Source organism: Colias croceus, chromosome 19 (assembly GCF_905220415.1).
Source record: "Colias croceus chromosome 19, ilColCroc2.1".
Classification (NCBI taxonomy): Eukaryota; Metazoa; Arthropoda; class Insecta; order Lepidoptera; family Pieridae; genus Colias; species Colias croceus.
The window spans coordinates 4595180-4610893 of record NC_059555.1 but is presented as its reverse complement, the minus strand read 5'-3'; the positions used below and the strand labels follow the sequence as shown (position 1 = coordinate 4610893).

At 33.9% G+C, this 15714-nt stretch overlaps 1 protein-coding gene across 3 annotated transcripts; it reads right to left on the bottom strand.

Annotated features, from left to right (window-relative positions):
• Positions 1 to 3791: 3791 nt before the first annotated feature.
• LOC123700048 (titin homolog) lies at positions 3792 to 14449 on the bottom strand. 3 transcript variants are annotated; one of them, XM_045647154.1, is made up of 13 exons: positions 14328 to 14449; positions 12429 to 12616; positions 8986 to 9551; positions 8751 to 8913; positions 6570 to 6780; positions 6211 to 6472; positions 6028 to 6128; positions 5618 to 5930; positions 5351 to 5536; positions 4934 to 5044; positions 4588 to 4739; positions 4212 to 4422; positions 3792 to 4088 (listed from the first exon to the last, which is right to left on the bottom strand). In XM_045647154.1, exons 2-13 carry the CDS (start codon positions 12607 to 12609, stop codon positions 3891 to 3893), a joined length of 2655 nt encoding a protein of 884 aa, XP_045503110.1. In that variant the 5' UTR covers positions 12610 to 12616; positions 14328 to 14449; the 3' UTR covers positions 3792 to 3890. The 3 variants fall into 3 exon arrangements, with proteins under 3 accessions (XP_045503110.1, XP_045503111.1, XP_045503112.1); XM_045647155.1 differs by having other exon boundaries at positions 14280 to 14432; XM_045647156.1 differs by lacking the exon at positions 5351 to 5536 and having other exon boundaries at positions 14328 to 14441.
• Between the last annotated feature and the right edge of the window lie 1265 nt (positions 14450 to 15714).

Genomic DNA, 15714 nt, shown 5'->3' with positions numbered 1-15714 from the left:
CAACCGTTACCTACCGTTTGAAAATATTTTGAATTATTTGTCAAATGTCAAGTGTCAACTGTCAAATAATGTCAAATTTTTTTAATTATTACTATATGGTGGCTATCTGGTGGCTATACTCTTTGTTTGTGGTTATGGCGGACGTTAGTAGATCTGTGGCGGACGTGCTTGTCGCAGCGCCATCTAGTTCAAAATTCTAACAAATTTTTTAATTGAGACGTCAAAATTCAAATAAACCGCCTTCAATCTTAAGCCCCCAGTACACAATGGCCCATGCTGATCCATTGCAGGCAATGCACAACTGGAGGCCACGATCAATTGCTGTTCACACAATGGCCCATGTCTCATTGCTGCCTGGCAAGCCACTCGCGATGGACGTACAGGGCTCAGATTGATATAAATCAATAAACCTGAAAGTTTCTTCATTGCTCCACGATACTGACATTTTAGGCGATCAAATACTATATTTTTAATATAAAATAAAATTCTAGTTCTAGTACGCACCAAAAATGTGCTCTTTTCCGGTCAGCGGTCGGTTACGAACTAAACAATGGCCCATTGTGTGAACACCGCAGGCCACGCTACGCCACGATTCCTTTGAAGTGTGCCCAAAAAACCGACAACTCCCCGATTGCGCGCCACGACTAGGCTTGCCAGGTGTCCGGCTTTAGCCGGACATGTTAGGCTTTTTGCAGTCGCGTCCGGCCAAATATGTACGTGTTTGGCCTGTCCGGCTTTTGTCAGGCTTTTTGTCAGAGTGGCGATTCGTACGACGATGGGCGGACGAGCGCCCGACCCGAACGGACAAGGGCGAGCGGAGAGCAAACTATCTTCCGGCCGGCAAATATAACTAGATTTTGTTATTTTTTAAAGATTTTAAATGGTTCTATAAATACCTACTATAAAGTAAATTCTTACCTAGCCGTAAAATTAATATTATCTTTTTGTTACTTTCCAGAAGAATGATTATTTTTATTTGTTTTATTATATTTTTTAGTTTATAGTATTAAGAATGCCAAAAGAGAGTTATATTCATTTGTTTTTTAGTTTTAATAATATTTAATTATCTACAAAAGACTGATGATCCATTTGTAAGTAAAACTGTAATAGTGTAACTTAATAAACATTTAAAATTCGTAAACGAGTTTTTTATATTCGTGTTAGGTGGAGGGTTGCAGTCTAATTCCCCACGAGGACAAGTCGGGTTGGGGAATGTTTTCTCAATATTTACACGCACTCTCACTAAAGTGGAAATGGGCAGGGCACATCTCACGATATGAAGACCGAAGGTGGACCATGGAAGCTACAAGATGGAATGGACCAAAGGGGAAAAGGAATGTGGGTCGACCATTAAAACGGTGGGCTGATGATATAATACATGTCGCAGGAAAAGACTGGATAAAGACAGGCAAGGACAGAGAGTTATGGAAAAGGATGGAGGAGGCCTTTACCCAAATAGGGGTCGAAATCTCTTAGATAATATAACTAACACTAATTATAAGTAACCTTAGTTTTTTTTAAGTAACTACTTACTAACAAAATTGTATATTAGGTATTAATAAGTGAGATTTCGAATAAATGGCTTATTTATTTATTTATTTAAACGAGTTTTTTTATTATAAAAATTATGTCCATCTTTTAATAAATATCGAATATCCTCACTTTTCACCACGTATAAATACTTTTTTCAACAGCCCAGCTGTAAAAACATTATGTTTGGCAATAAAAAAAACATGTCCGGCTTTTAGGCTAAAATGTCCGGCCTTATATAGTGCGCAGTCCGGCCTTTGCATTTTATGGCCTGGCAACCCTAGCCACGACAGACCATTGCCCGCCATCATACACCATTGCCCCGTGTACACAATGGCAATGGCCTGCAATGGATCAGCATGGGCCATTGTGTACTAGGGGCTTTAGATCCTTCAATGTTGAATTTACATAATATTATGTTGTTGATGTTACTGGAAGAAATAGCCTGCATACATTTTGTAGTTTGTACTAAGATTCCAGAATATTTTATCAAGCGGTAAGTACAAGTGTATTAATTATTGTTGAGTGATTATAGATGTCGATAAAGTTTAATGAGTAGAAAACATGGTGACAATTATTTGCCGAGTGTAGGAATTATTAACTCAGGCCCCGGAATCACCCGGAAGATCTATATTCTATTGTGTCGTGGACCGATCGGGCCGCTTGGGGCTCAATGGGTTACTTATAATTGATGACACAGTAATCTTTACATTAATATATTTTGTAATTCATGGTACCTACTTACAGGTAATCATATTAATATAATAATAATAATAATTAATATAATATGTAATAACTATGTGGATCGCATGAATTATAAAACCATCCAACTAAGAATAGGACCGATTCAACTCCATATCGTGACGTCTTATTTGTTAATTCGGATTTCCGACAAAATATACCTACAAATTTCACGTTCGTTTTTCAAAAGCCAATTAATTGGGAAAAAAAAAAATGTTTGGAACTAACTGTTTCGAACTAAGATTTCGAATTATTAATTGACTTTCATTAATTTTATCATATTTCATAATATTATGATGTAACAAAAAAATTATGAGTGGCGACAGATCACAGACTATTGGGTTTCATAATTAAATATTAATTAACGGGATGGTGTACATACCGAAATTCTTCTTCGAAAGGAAATCTAAAGTTAATGAAAAAACGACGTGTGGCACTCGGGGACTGCCGCGGTAAAGCTATTGCATGCTATGCCTTCAAGCCACACCTCTGCCCGTCCGTCGGAGTGGGGAGATCAAGGCCCGCGATAGAAGCTATGCAATAGCTTTATGGCCTGAATCGGGTAGAATCCCCTTTTGATACCGAAAATTAAGTCTAGTTATAACCGTTTTTCTTCTTAGATTCGTTATGTACATATCTAAAAAAAATGTATATTATAGTTTCGAATATGATAAAGGGCATGGTTGTTTTAATTTGTTTTACAATCAGGTTTTTTGGAAAAAAATCATGAACTGAGGTCGATTTTTGTACTTTAAACTAAAACGCTAAGTCAATATAATGTCAATTAATGTAGTGTTTTTACAGTGTGTTTATGAAATTGAAACACATGGCATGGTTGTTTTAAATTTTGATTCAATATCCAAATATCTTTTTAAATAATTTTTATACCTACGTACTTTTACTACGATAGATTCGCGCCGATTCCGCCTAGTAAATCGTCGCCAAGGTCGCTAGCCCCTATTAACGCCTTAAAAAAAACAAAGTTGAGCTTTTCGTTTTTCTTGTTTACGGACCAACTGACGTCCAAGTGATTATGGTAGACAACACAGAACAGGTATTTGTTTTTACTGTTCTGTGGTAGACAAATATTTTTGGCCCTAGAAAAAGTTATTATTGTGTACCCGTATTAACATTAATTTAATTATAATTTGTGCAAAAATGACGATTTATTCATTTTTAATACTGAACTTCTATTAATTATAATTCTGAATTTCGAGCAGCCACCTGGTACTAGAAAAAGGGTGCCCACTGCCCGTGCCCGTATGTGGAAGAAAATAAAACATAGATTTCTTATGTAATAATGCGTATAATATATAATAAATAATAGTTATATGTTTACATTATATTTAAAAGTTACATGAATGTTGGTTAATAAAATAATACAGAATTCTTAATTAACAATATTACAGAGCCACTCAAGCACTTCCTGTTAAAACTTATATAAACGTTACATTATAAAAATTAAATGTGTAAGTACTTGATTTATATGAGATTTTATGAAATTAAGCAAAAGCATCACATCACAAATAAAGTTTAATTAATAGATTCATTATGTAATAGTTATCTAATTTTTGGTATTTATAAAAGTACAAAAGTGAGTCATTTATAAACTGTACAGTCTACTCGAGATCGTCGATGAGAGAATCCAACTCTTTCTGTAGAGTAAGGGACATTTCTTTTTGCTTGAGGACGTCATCTTTAAGCCTATCTACATTTGCCATTAACAACGTATTGCCCTTTTTCAACGCGTTCACTCTTGTTTCGTGTCTTTTTAGTCGTTGAGTTAGGTTATCTTTCTTCTTTGGCAGAGGTGCATCCTGTAAGGTTACAAAGTTGATTGACTTTCAGTTGAAAAAAGTTATTTTAATTAGTTACAATAAGTATCTACTAGTTTTGTAAGGTGATAAGCCACTAAAATGCTCTAAATTAAGTTGTCCTACCTCAGGTTCACTTTCACTTTCGGTCTCGCTTTCTGTGTCTTGTTCTGTTTCAGTTTCCGTTTCCTCCTCTTCGGATCCACTCTTCTTTTCATCCTCGGATTCCTCTTCCTCAACTTCTTCATCTTCATCTTCGTCAGACCCAACTTCCTTCATCATAGCAGCCATTTTATCGACCTCTCGCTTGAGCTCTTTATATTTCTTTTTCTCATTCCTGCAATTAGTGATAAAATATATTATGCGTAGGTAATTACTCATAACTTTAGCTCTAGCTTTAAGATACCTACATATCTTTGCATTTTATTTTATAAAAAGAGTAAAACTTTACATTAGATATGACCTTAATATTTTGCTAAAAAGTAATGTTTTTATTACTTACTTCAAAGCTGCTTGCGTGTTCTTTAGTGACATCTTGTAGGCCATTCGTTCTCTTTTCATATTATCTTGTTTTTCTTTCAAATGCCTAATCTTGTTTCGCATGTTACGGACTTCTTTCTCCAATCGCTTTTGTTTCTTTTCCTCTGATTCTTCCTGTAATGTGTTCAAAGATATTCATGTAAACAATAATTTAATTAAAAATACAACAAAATGGCTCAAGGACTTATTCAAAAATAGTACAGATTGTTTTTGTAATTAACACACCGTATTTAAATGGCAGCTACATGAAACTCATTTAATATTAAAATATTAGCTTAAAAATCTTATCAGTATTAAAAAAAACTCACTTCTTCGTCATCAGATTCCTCTTCCTCTTCAAAGCTATCATCTTTGGTAACAGATAACTGTTTAATAGCGTGACTGGATCTTCTCGATCCCACATTTGTTGGCATGATACCCTGCGAATTACAGGAAATAAATAAAATACTTGTATCAAAAATGAAAAATAAATGTTGTCGTAACTGATAACTATGTGTGAATAGTTGCATGATCATGATGACGAAGGTTTATATATTGTGAAAAAAATAAAAAATAATGAAAATGCAATAACTAAGTTATGGAAATTTAAGCTCTTCGAGGATTCTACTATGGTTCATAAATATTCGATATTTATACTAGTAGCTATTTAGTAATCAATATATACAATAATTATGATTTGTCGAATGATATCATCTAATGAAGACAAGACAATATATCGTTTTTACCTCATCTTCTTGGCAATTGTTAGTATAAGCGGAAGCGTTATTGTTAGCTATTATCTTTTTTTTGAGTTCTTCTGCTTCTGGAGAAGTTATGTCTATATTTGACGACTTGCATTGCTTAATAAAATCTAACCAGTTCTTTTGATTGACTGACAATGAGTCCCCTGAATTAGCAAATTCCTCGAAATACTGCGAATTATTTATTGAAAGCAAAATTTAAGTACACATAAAAAAGAGTTAGAATAAATTTTTAATTAGAACAAAACATACCGATAGGGCCTGCTCTAATTTCTTTTCTAATTCAGAATTTTTCCTTTTAACTTCCTCTAACTCAGTTAGCGCATCATCACGATCTTCAGCTGCCTGTAAATACTGTTTCTGCAAACTGTCAGCTGTTTCCTTAGCCTTTTCTACTTCTAATTTTAAACTATTCACTAATCTTTCATCGTAGGCATCTGTGACCGATATAACTGTTTTGTGTTGTTCCTGTTTAATAAATGCTCTTTCACGCGCTAATTCGGCTTCCAAATTTTGTATCCTTGTTAAAAGTCGCTTATTTTCCCTTTCTTGCGCTTCCTTATTTCTGAAATCAGTTTTTCAAACACATTAATAATACACGTATAATATGGTTCATAACAATGCACAAAATGAAAAATCAGTTGATGTAAAACGATTTTTACCTTAACTCTATCGCTAAAAGCTGTTTAGTTGATTGAAGATCATCCCTCACTCTATCAATGTCATCCATTTCATCAATTTCTTCTTCTTCAGCAGCTGGAACCTTCAAATAAAAAAATCCTTTAAGTGAAAGAATCCCTTTAGACGATTTGTTGAAAGAAATAAATCAAATATGTATGTATTACCTCGGCAACTGCAGCGCCTGGTGCTGCTAAATTGGCCTGAGACATAGACTTTTGAACTTGTTCTTCTATCGTCATTTGTCTTCGGAACTTTCTCAATCCTTCTAAGTTTGGCTTACTTCTATCATTACATTTAACTTTCTTTAATCTTACACCTTTAGAAATCTCTTTAAGTAATTCATTGTGTGAGTTTGGTTGCTCGGACTCGAAAATAAACTGCCCTTTGTTCTTCACAACGACAGATGTTGTTATTATGGGGCTCGAACTGAAATTTTATCAAAGCATTGTTTACACATTTTATTGTATATATAAAAAAAATCTATCCATATAATAATATGAAAGAACAATATTTAAATATTTACCGATCATTGCAAACAACGTGTTTTAATTTCCTTCCTTGCTCAACCTCTTTCATCATGTCACTCCAATCAGGACGTCTCCTAGGTCTACTACGAAGTTGTTCAATTTTTTTAAGCTTGTTTGGATCAATTTGTGGCTTTTTGAAGTCCGGTGGAGGTGGCAATTTTGGTGGTGCGGGTGGCGGCGGTGGTGGTGGCGTAGGCTTCAGTAAGCCTGAAATGTTATTAATAACATAAATACCAATTCACTTAATCCCATAAAAGAAATATCTGTACAACCAGTGATACGAAATGATAACGGCGAGTATAAAAGACTAATAAATAAAACACCTGAAACACGACACGGTCTATCAAAGTATTGGATACTAATTCAATTAAGGGATACTATAAGACTTGCATATTTATTTATACCTGCAATGTTGGAAATCCAATTATCACTAACTTCCGTCATTTTATAGTGCCTCCGTAAGTGAATTTTATCAATAATAATTAATCGCTACTTATATTGTGTATATTCACTTTTGAAATGTTTTTGTAAAGCATAATAGAGATCGTTAGTATTTGCACCTGATCTGTGCCCGCGTCGCACACGGAACTAACTGAGACTATTCTGGATCACATTTAGACCACAAACTGTATATTGCAGAAGACATCAAAAGGAATAGCTTGGATAGAATTTTAATGGATATATGTCGAGTGTCTACCTTTGTTTATACATTATTGGTACATCAGTAAAATAGTTAATTAGATTTGGATAATTAGGACGTTTCGAATAGGTATTCCGAAAAAAATACGTTGCTTGTATCAGATTCATAACCAGTTAATTGAAGACAATACAATGAATAGTGGAAAAGGAATTTAGGATGGAGTAACCCGTCATTATATTTTTATCTTCCTCCTGCCCGTCATCGTTGTGATAACTGCCAAATAGCGACTTGTATGTGCATAGGACACAATTAGATTGTTATTTGATTGATACGCATCGAGATAATTCGATCGTGATTTGGCGGAATGATATTTATACATACTCATATTGAAAACAACCTTTTTAATGACTTTACCAGTAGTAATGATGATTACAACGAATTTAAAACATTAGTTTTAAATAAATTCAAGTAGCATATAGGCTCAGAAATGTTTTTTTTTTTTGGTTTTCTACTTTGAACATATTATGGTACTGCGAATGTAGTATTCTCATCATGTATTACATTTTATGTTCATCTAACGAATCTTTTTTTGTTGTTGTTAAAATTGTAATTTTTTTTAATATTTTAAACGTATATTTCGTATACTTCAATGTTTCCATCAAAAGCTGAACGCAACAAAATAAAACATCGTATTTAGGCCCGGCGCAGACGGCACACTTTTTGTGCGATCGAGTCTGCGGCGCACAAAAAGTCTGCATGACGCGCAAAAAGTCGGTCGCGGATTTTTCACAGACTCAACGCACACGACGCACATCTTCGATCATTTTGTCGGCAGAGCTGTAGGGACGTAGACGCTATGGAAATCGTGCAGAGATCGCGAAGTATTATTTTGTACATGAAGTACAGAAAAAGAAGAAGAAATAGAGAATTTTGGGTACATCCTATACTTTCGGAAAGATTACTGAAGGGACAGTTCCATACTAAACATTCGATTCTGAAACAACATCCGGCAATTTTTTTCAAATTTTATAAAATGTCTGTTACTACATTTGATGAGTTGCTATTTAAAAAAAATAAATTGCTGGTCTGTTTTGAATTTCTTGAATTAACTTATTTACATCGACCTCTGGCATGATAATAGATCGCGTGCGTACGTCCCTAGCAATTGCAGATTGCCGACTAAAGTGTGCGCCGTCTGCGTTAGCGCTTGTTGAAGCAAACGTTCTATTTTTTTCACAGACTTTTTGTGCGGAGCGGCGCGATGCGGCGCGGTGCGATCTGCCCGAATTACACGGATTTTTTGTACGCCGGACTTTTTGCGTGTCGTGTGCGTTACTGCATATAATTTCATAGGTTCTATTTTGACAGACTAAAAAGTGCGTCACGGATAGTCTGTCGTCTGCGCACGGCCTAAATAGTTACTTATAACAACACGGAACTGTTAACTAAGTACTCAAAAGATTTCGTACCTAACTCAGCGTGCTTTATAAAAAATATCTACCTAAATGTTCAATTATTATGACACTGTGCTACTTACTTCTTAAGCTTTCATTCTTGGTAAGTGTATGTCCTTTGGGTATTTCATTAGCTAGAGTCTTATCGATGTTCTCCTTGACACGTTCATGTAGAGGATCCCTCCATTTTTTCAGCATCACATCGTCTTTTGATGGCGCTTTTTGCAAGGGTTTACGTGGTGGCAGCTGAAATTTTAATTATTTATTTAAATAAAATATAATTCTAAGTATATAATCACTATTAATTTATTAAATTACCTTTGAAGGAGATTTTTCAATAGGAGTAGGTGGTTTCGTCGCCATGTTTGATTTGTCTTCTTTTTTCACCTTTTCTGTCGGTTTCTCGTTTAGTTTATTTTCTTTAATAAGCGAATTTGGAATTGCTTTACCATTTAAAGTGACATCATTTGATGTATTTTGCTTTGCTGTTTCATTCTTATCAGATTTTCTATCGACAATACTAACGGATTTCTCTTTCGCTTTATCATCTATAGTTTTAACACTCTTTAGAATTGGTTTTTCAGGAACCTTTGCTGTTGCTGTTTTATCTTCGGGTTTTGATACTTTGGCTACGGGTTTATCATCTGGTTTGACCTTGTCAACGATGCTTACTTTTTGCACAGGCTTACTCGGCGAAGGTTTGTCATCAGTTGACTTTTCAGTTGATTTTAAAGAAGATTTTGTGAATCGAGGTTTTTCGCCTACCGGTCTGGAGGCCTTATCAGCTTGTTTCGCTGCGGAAGGCTTGACTAGATTCTCTTCTAATGTTTCAGATGAACCGTTAGTAGGTTCTGCTCTAATCGTGGCTTGTTTCTTTAATAGAGCTGTGGAAATAAGTCGTTAAATATTAAAAGGGCACGGAATATTGCTGACGGTTCGGTCTCGTCATGTTTCAATGTCTAATACACTGCATTTTTTAAAGAAAATATGCGGTTTTTGTTCAGCTGTAGGTATAACATTTTAAATCTTTAAAATGTTACTGATGATATGAACTAATATTTGATAGCCCCATGATCTATTGCTTGCCTATGATATATAAAAGAGCTAGATACGTTACCCGCTCTCTATTTTGGCAAGAAAAAACTCAGGTAAGTGCCCGAGTTTCACTTAGTCACGCACCATTCAGCGTCGTGGCTGGACGTTCTTTTTGTATTTTAATCGGCAGTTGTTATTACGAAGTACATGAGTGAGACATGTATTATGTCTCGTGCGTGAGAGTGAAAGAGAGAACAACTGTATTGGTGATAATGCGTTAGTAAGTAGGTATGTATTAATTACACTGTTTTTTAGTGCAATGATGTTGGCGTATGCCGCATTATTATCACACAGTATGGTCATTGATTGCTTGCATGTGCTCATAACAGTCTCATCACTTTTACTTTTGCAATGAGAATTTGTGTGAAGATTAGGTAAACGAATTGCAACACGTGTTTTCGCTTCGTTCTGTGTGCATTCGATAGCATTCACGGACGTAAATAAACATGGCCGCTGCCAAGATGGCCGACCTTCGCTATTTTAGTGCGATTACTTGTCAAAACTATAAGGGCTAATTTGTGAAATGTTTTATTATATCTAACTGATTACACTATAATCAAAATTAATGTTCGATCTTGAGAGAATATTTCACCTTGGTACATTTATACGCTATTTATTAGTGTAATCGAATCGTTTGTTTTCAGTTGAACTTTTTAAACATTCGCTCATTATTTTTAGAATTTGAGGGCTTATTATATAAATTTGCTTCTAAATTCGACACATACGCAACATAAAACTAAAATAACTACTCTCTTCTCAAATCGTTCTTATAAATCATAGTGTAACTCCAACATCTACGTTTATTTTGTAAAATGCGTGTCGTCTCTAAAAATATCGCGATTCGTTGGCGTCGACTGGCTTGGAATATCTCACCGAAACGTTAATTGTAACGATTCATGATACTGTTTTAAGATTTTCTGATTGTCCGCGATAATTATACCCAAGTATTGTAAACAAATTGGCTTTTAACAGTTACCGTTATAAGGAGCGCAATTTATTAAACAGAGACGCAAGAACATAAAATTGAAAAAAATATGAAATTTTTTAAAAATTTAAACTAATTACATGAACAAAAGCCGCATAAAGACTTAAGAAACGAATTATTTTACCAACACTATATGAAATTCCCTTAAATTGTTAACTTTGCAAATTATAATTACAAGTAGGTACAACGTATATTTCTGAATTATTGTACCAGGGCAGAATCCATTTCACATGCGATAGCTCCTTATTTCTTGGACGTAGGTATATTATGTAAAATAATAAAAAGGTATAATCGTTACGTCTATCGAATTTGTATGGACCCTATATGACTTGCTACTTTATGGATAAAAACTGAGTATACAAACGAATTGCAGTGCAACGCTGTGCAGTTTTCAACACATTTTCACTTCAAATTATTGCTATACCTTAGCACATAATCCACTATATAATTTCGTAACAGTTCCCTTGTAATGAACACACACCACGTCACACTTCCAACTCCAGACTAACGAACTTGGGAACGAGTAAAGTATTGAGAAGTGGTGTCCATGCCAAACTTTTGGCTACGTGTTGACGTCATTATGTAGGTGAGTATATACCAACACATTACATGCACTTTTGGATATGAACTTGTTAGTACGTAACGAATAGTACGTAGCATGACTGAAGAGTGCATGCGACATTTTTTAGACGCGCGCGGTAACTAAGATTTTTAAAGTAAAACGAGAATTAATCAATTCATTATTAATTAATTGATTGATGATGGTTTTAATATAAGAAACAAAAACAGTGTTTTTATCTATTTAAAAAATTCAAAAGATATTTAACTTGTAATTAACCATGTATTTGAGTGAAAGTATGTGAAGTATTTCTACATACCTTATCCAAAACTTCCAGAATCGTTTATTTGTTCAAAAACACATACTATTTATGTGAAACATGAATAGGAAATGATTTAAAACAGCTGCTCAACCAAAAACGAAAAGATAAGTTTGGATGTTACTTCATACATGTGGGAGAACATCGCATCGTCACGTGTTATATTACACTCATTATTATTATTATTTAATATATAACTATGTTTTACGCTAATTATTGCTAGGAAGCCAAATAGTGTATCGTTATTTATAGTTCTGCTATTTATTTATATCGTGAGAGATTCATTAAAAATTTTACGAATGTTAACATATGATTGACTATTGTTGTGGATCGCTAGACGCAATTTATCGTCTTGTTATTTCTGAGTGATAAACTAACAATGATTTTCAAACAAGTTAATAAATATTTAAAATAAAATATCTCGTTTATGTCTCAGAAGAATAAAAAAAAAATTGGTACATTTCTGCCTCGATGAAGATGAAGATTTCATTCTTTCCTAATTTTAGGAAAGAATGAATGAAAGCTCTAGCAGTAGATCTGTTTATAAAATTATAAACAGATCTACTTATAATCAGTGAGCTTATAAGCAGTGCACACTGCACAGTGCACAGTATAATATTTTTAAACAAAAATGTATAATTTCTCAAAGTAGGTATATCTATCATCGTACGAATTACGATAAGTAACATTATTAATCTACAAGGGCGGCTGATACAACGCCGCCCGCCCTACCACGTCTTCCTAATTTTTGTGACGTAATTGATTTAGCAAAACTAAATTCTTAAAACAACACACATACTTACGTTTGATTGGTTTTATAGTAAATTCTTCCTGGGCGGGCAAAGCAAGCTTCGGGCTATCTACTGGCTTCAATTTCTTCTGAAGCCATGGTGGAGGTGCTTCTGAGTCCTTATCTTTGACCCACGGTGGTCTAAAGCTTTCCCGCTTTGGACCTGAGTCCTTACTAACGTTGCCGATTGGCATTGTGTTACTGTGGATAAAGTTGTGTGCTTAGATTGTAAACATTTAGTCACTATGTGTATTTCACATGTTTGATTGATTTTTTTTTACGTGCAAGTAAGTGTTAGCGTTCTTTGCTAGAATTTGAAGAATATTACTTATACCTATCGGTTGATGAAAAACGGTTGGACTTGTTTTATAGATTTTTTTTATAGGAATATAGAAGTTCATGAGGAGATCTTGTTAAATAATGAATTTATACAAATACTAAAAACTATTTTGTAGTTTAATATTAGTAGATGATAATTGTATGAAATGATAATAAATATGAAGTATGTATGTAATTTAAAATGTTAATAGTACCTAATATACCACATATTAGGTACTATGACAATGAATAAAATATCTTAATATATATAAATCTCGTGTCACAATGTTTGTCCTCAATGGACTCCTAAACCACTTAACCGATTATAATAAAATTCGCACACCGTGTGCAGTTCGATCCAACTTGAGAGATAGGATAGGTTTTATCCCGGAAATCCCTCGGGAACGGGAACTATGCGGGTTTTTCTTTGAAAACGCGGGCGAAGCCGCGGGCGGAAAGTCCCTCGGGAACGGGAACTATGCGGGTTTTTCTTTGAAAACGCGGGCGAAGCCGCGGGCGGAAAGCTAGTCTTAATATATATAAATCTCGTGTCACAATGTTTGTCCTCAATGGACTCCTAAACCACTTAACCGATTATAATAAAATTCGCACACCGTGTGCAGTTCGATCCAACTTGAGAGATAGGATAGGTTTTATCCCGGAAATCCCTCGGGAACGGGAACTATGCGGGTTTTTCTTTGAAAACGCGGGCGAAGCCGCGGGCGGAAAGCTAGTTATAAGATATATTATAAAAAGAAGAACTTAGTGCCCTGTGCCCTTACCTGTGCCGCATGATATAATAGGTTAGAAAAATAGATAAGACCATTGAATCTTTCCAAACGACTTCATTCAATAAAATTGTCTGGGAAAAGCTGTTCAGATATATTTATCTCCGCTTTGTAATGAAAGACTAAAGACATTGAAAACTTTACATCGAAGATAAAAATAATACCTACTGCAAATTTTTCAAAGACATGGAAAGATTGTTTATGATTTACATTTTTAAGGGATATTTAAAATTGTATGAGTTATACTTCGTTAGCTAAGATTGCCCGATTTTACATAGTTAAATTAGAAATAGCTCTACTTTTGCTAATTCATGCAATTTTGAATAATACTAATATAGTCGATTAGGGTTTATGTTAATTAGTAAAATTATTTGCTCATTTATCGTTGAATTGATTACAGCTAGTAAGATATAAAAGTATTGTAAAAGTAGTGAATTTTAGTAAAGGAAAATCACCGGTAAACTTATTTATTGAAACAGATCTAATCCTAACCTTTCGACTATTAATAAAAATCCAGGCAAAACTGAAAGTCATTATCAAAGTCGTTATTACGTGGATGTTTATCTTTTTTTTCTCATAATTCATAACAGATACCATCAGTTTCCGCTGCAATAGAATCTATTAGAGTAGCTTTTACAAAAGCTCTCTATTATATTTTATTTTTATTTTAGAGGGTTATAAGAAGTTTAGTGTTCGATTACTTGCATAAAAAGTGTGTGAATGGATAATATATGGAAACGCCTGAAAGGTTGTCTTACTCTGTTTTGTGTGGTTTGTATGATAATGTAAATCACAAATATACACACTTATAATTCACCGCACAATACACCAATGTGACAACTAGTCATAATTTAAATTATGATAATCCTATCAAAATATACGATAAAAATGGAGGATTGAAAAGATGAAATAGACGCGGCGTCTGGCGCGCGCGCTTCGCTACTAGCGGAATTTCGTGTTTCGATAATCTCTGGAACTTAAAAATAGGTGCGTCAAGACGGTGAACATGCTATAGCGTACTCGGGATGTTTTAGTTTTCTTCACTGAGATAAGTCGCTAATAATACGTGTATTCAATGAACACTTGATGCTAGATCGCCTGTAGATTTTTTGTTCATTGTAAAGAAACATGCATAGCGTTTTCTAGGTCTCTATAGCTGTGTTTCATTGATTCGATATTTTCAAGACCATTTAATAAAATCATAGAAGAAAATAATTGATTGGCATTAAAATTAAATGGAAGAAATATCTCTTACGAATATAAGTCATGTAAAAAAAGCTTGGGCAGCATTTTCATTTTACCTACCTTAGAAATATTTTTTTAACATGTGCTTCTTTAACACAATACTAAGATTTAACCGACGATGAATGTATATGTAATTAAATTTAGCGATTTGTCGTGTCGACTAGTTTTTTTTGTATATTTGCGGGTAGATTATATAAGTACTTGAGTACCTATTCATTTATATTAAATAATGTAGTAGAGATAGTGGGTGTTTTATACGAGGTTGCTCGTAGGTAGGCATAACGCAAAAAATATGTAATATACCTAGGTACTTATATTGATTTATGCTATAAAACATAGGTAGGTAACGTCGGCAAAACGTATTTCCAAATATTAGTTTTGTATTGAAAAGAAAAATATTTTCGATTTCAATATGTGTTGCTATTTATAAGAAACCTTTTTAAATTTGCATATTATTTTTATTTTTTAAGTATAACAATGTATAGTGGTGTAGAGTCGGTATCATATTAAGTTGAATGCGTTCCAACTTCCACATCATTTTAATTATATAGAGACTATATTATATCTATTTCTACTAGTATTTTAACAAATAACTTCTTATTACGCCAAATATTCATCATTGTTAGGTAATAACAAAACCTAATTGAAAAAGACGATCACTCTTTTTAAAAAAGTAAATTTATATTCATTATTTCTACATAATATGATGTAATAGATTAGCCTCCGTTTCTATCACTAGTTAAGCCAATTTCATTAAGAAGGATAAATGAATATTATCAATAACATTATACACGACCGTGACGGCGGATCATGTCCGCATTTTATTTAAAAACGCTCTCGGACAAGATCTATTTTCGTTATTTCCTGCTAAGCCCCTGACGTTGACAGAACATACTTCCTTGGGGATAAGTGGCTCATAACAATAAAATCTCTATATTGATCAAACCA

What these genes read in the sequence shown, in the direction of transcription:
- LOC123700048 (XM_045647154.1), bottom strand. Translation starts at nt 12,609, where the DNA reads ATGCCAATCGGCAACGTTAGTAAGGACTCAGGTCCAAAGCGGGAAAGC. An exon ending in TTGAAAAATCTCCTTCAAAG is followed by an intron (nt 8,914 to 8,985) that starts GTAATTTAATAA and finishes TTAAAATTTCAG; the next exon opens with CTGCCACCACGTAAACCCTT. An exon ending in ACAATTGCCAAGAAGATGAG is followed by an intron (nt 5,045 to 5,350) that starts GTAAAAACGATA and finishes TGTAATTCGCAG; the next exon opens with GGTATCATGCCAACAAATGT.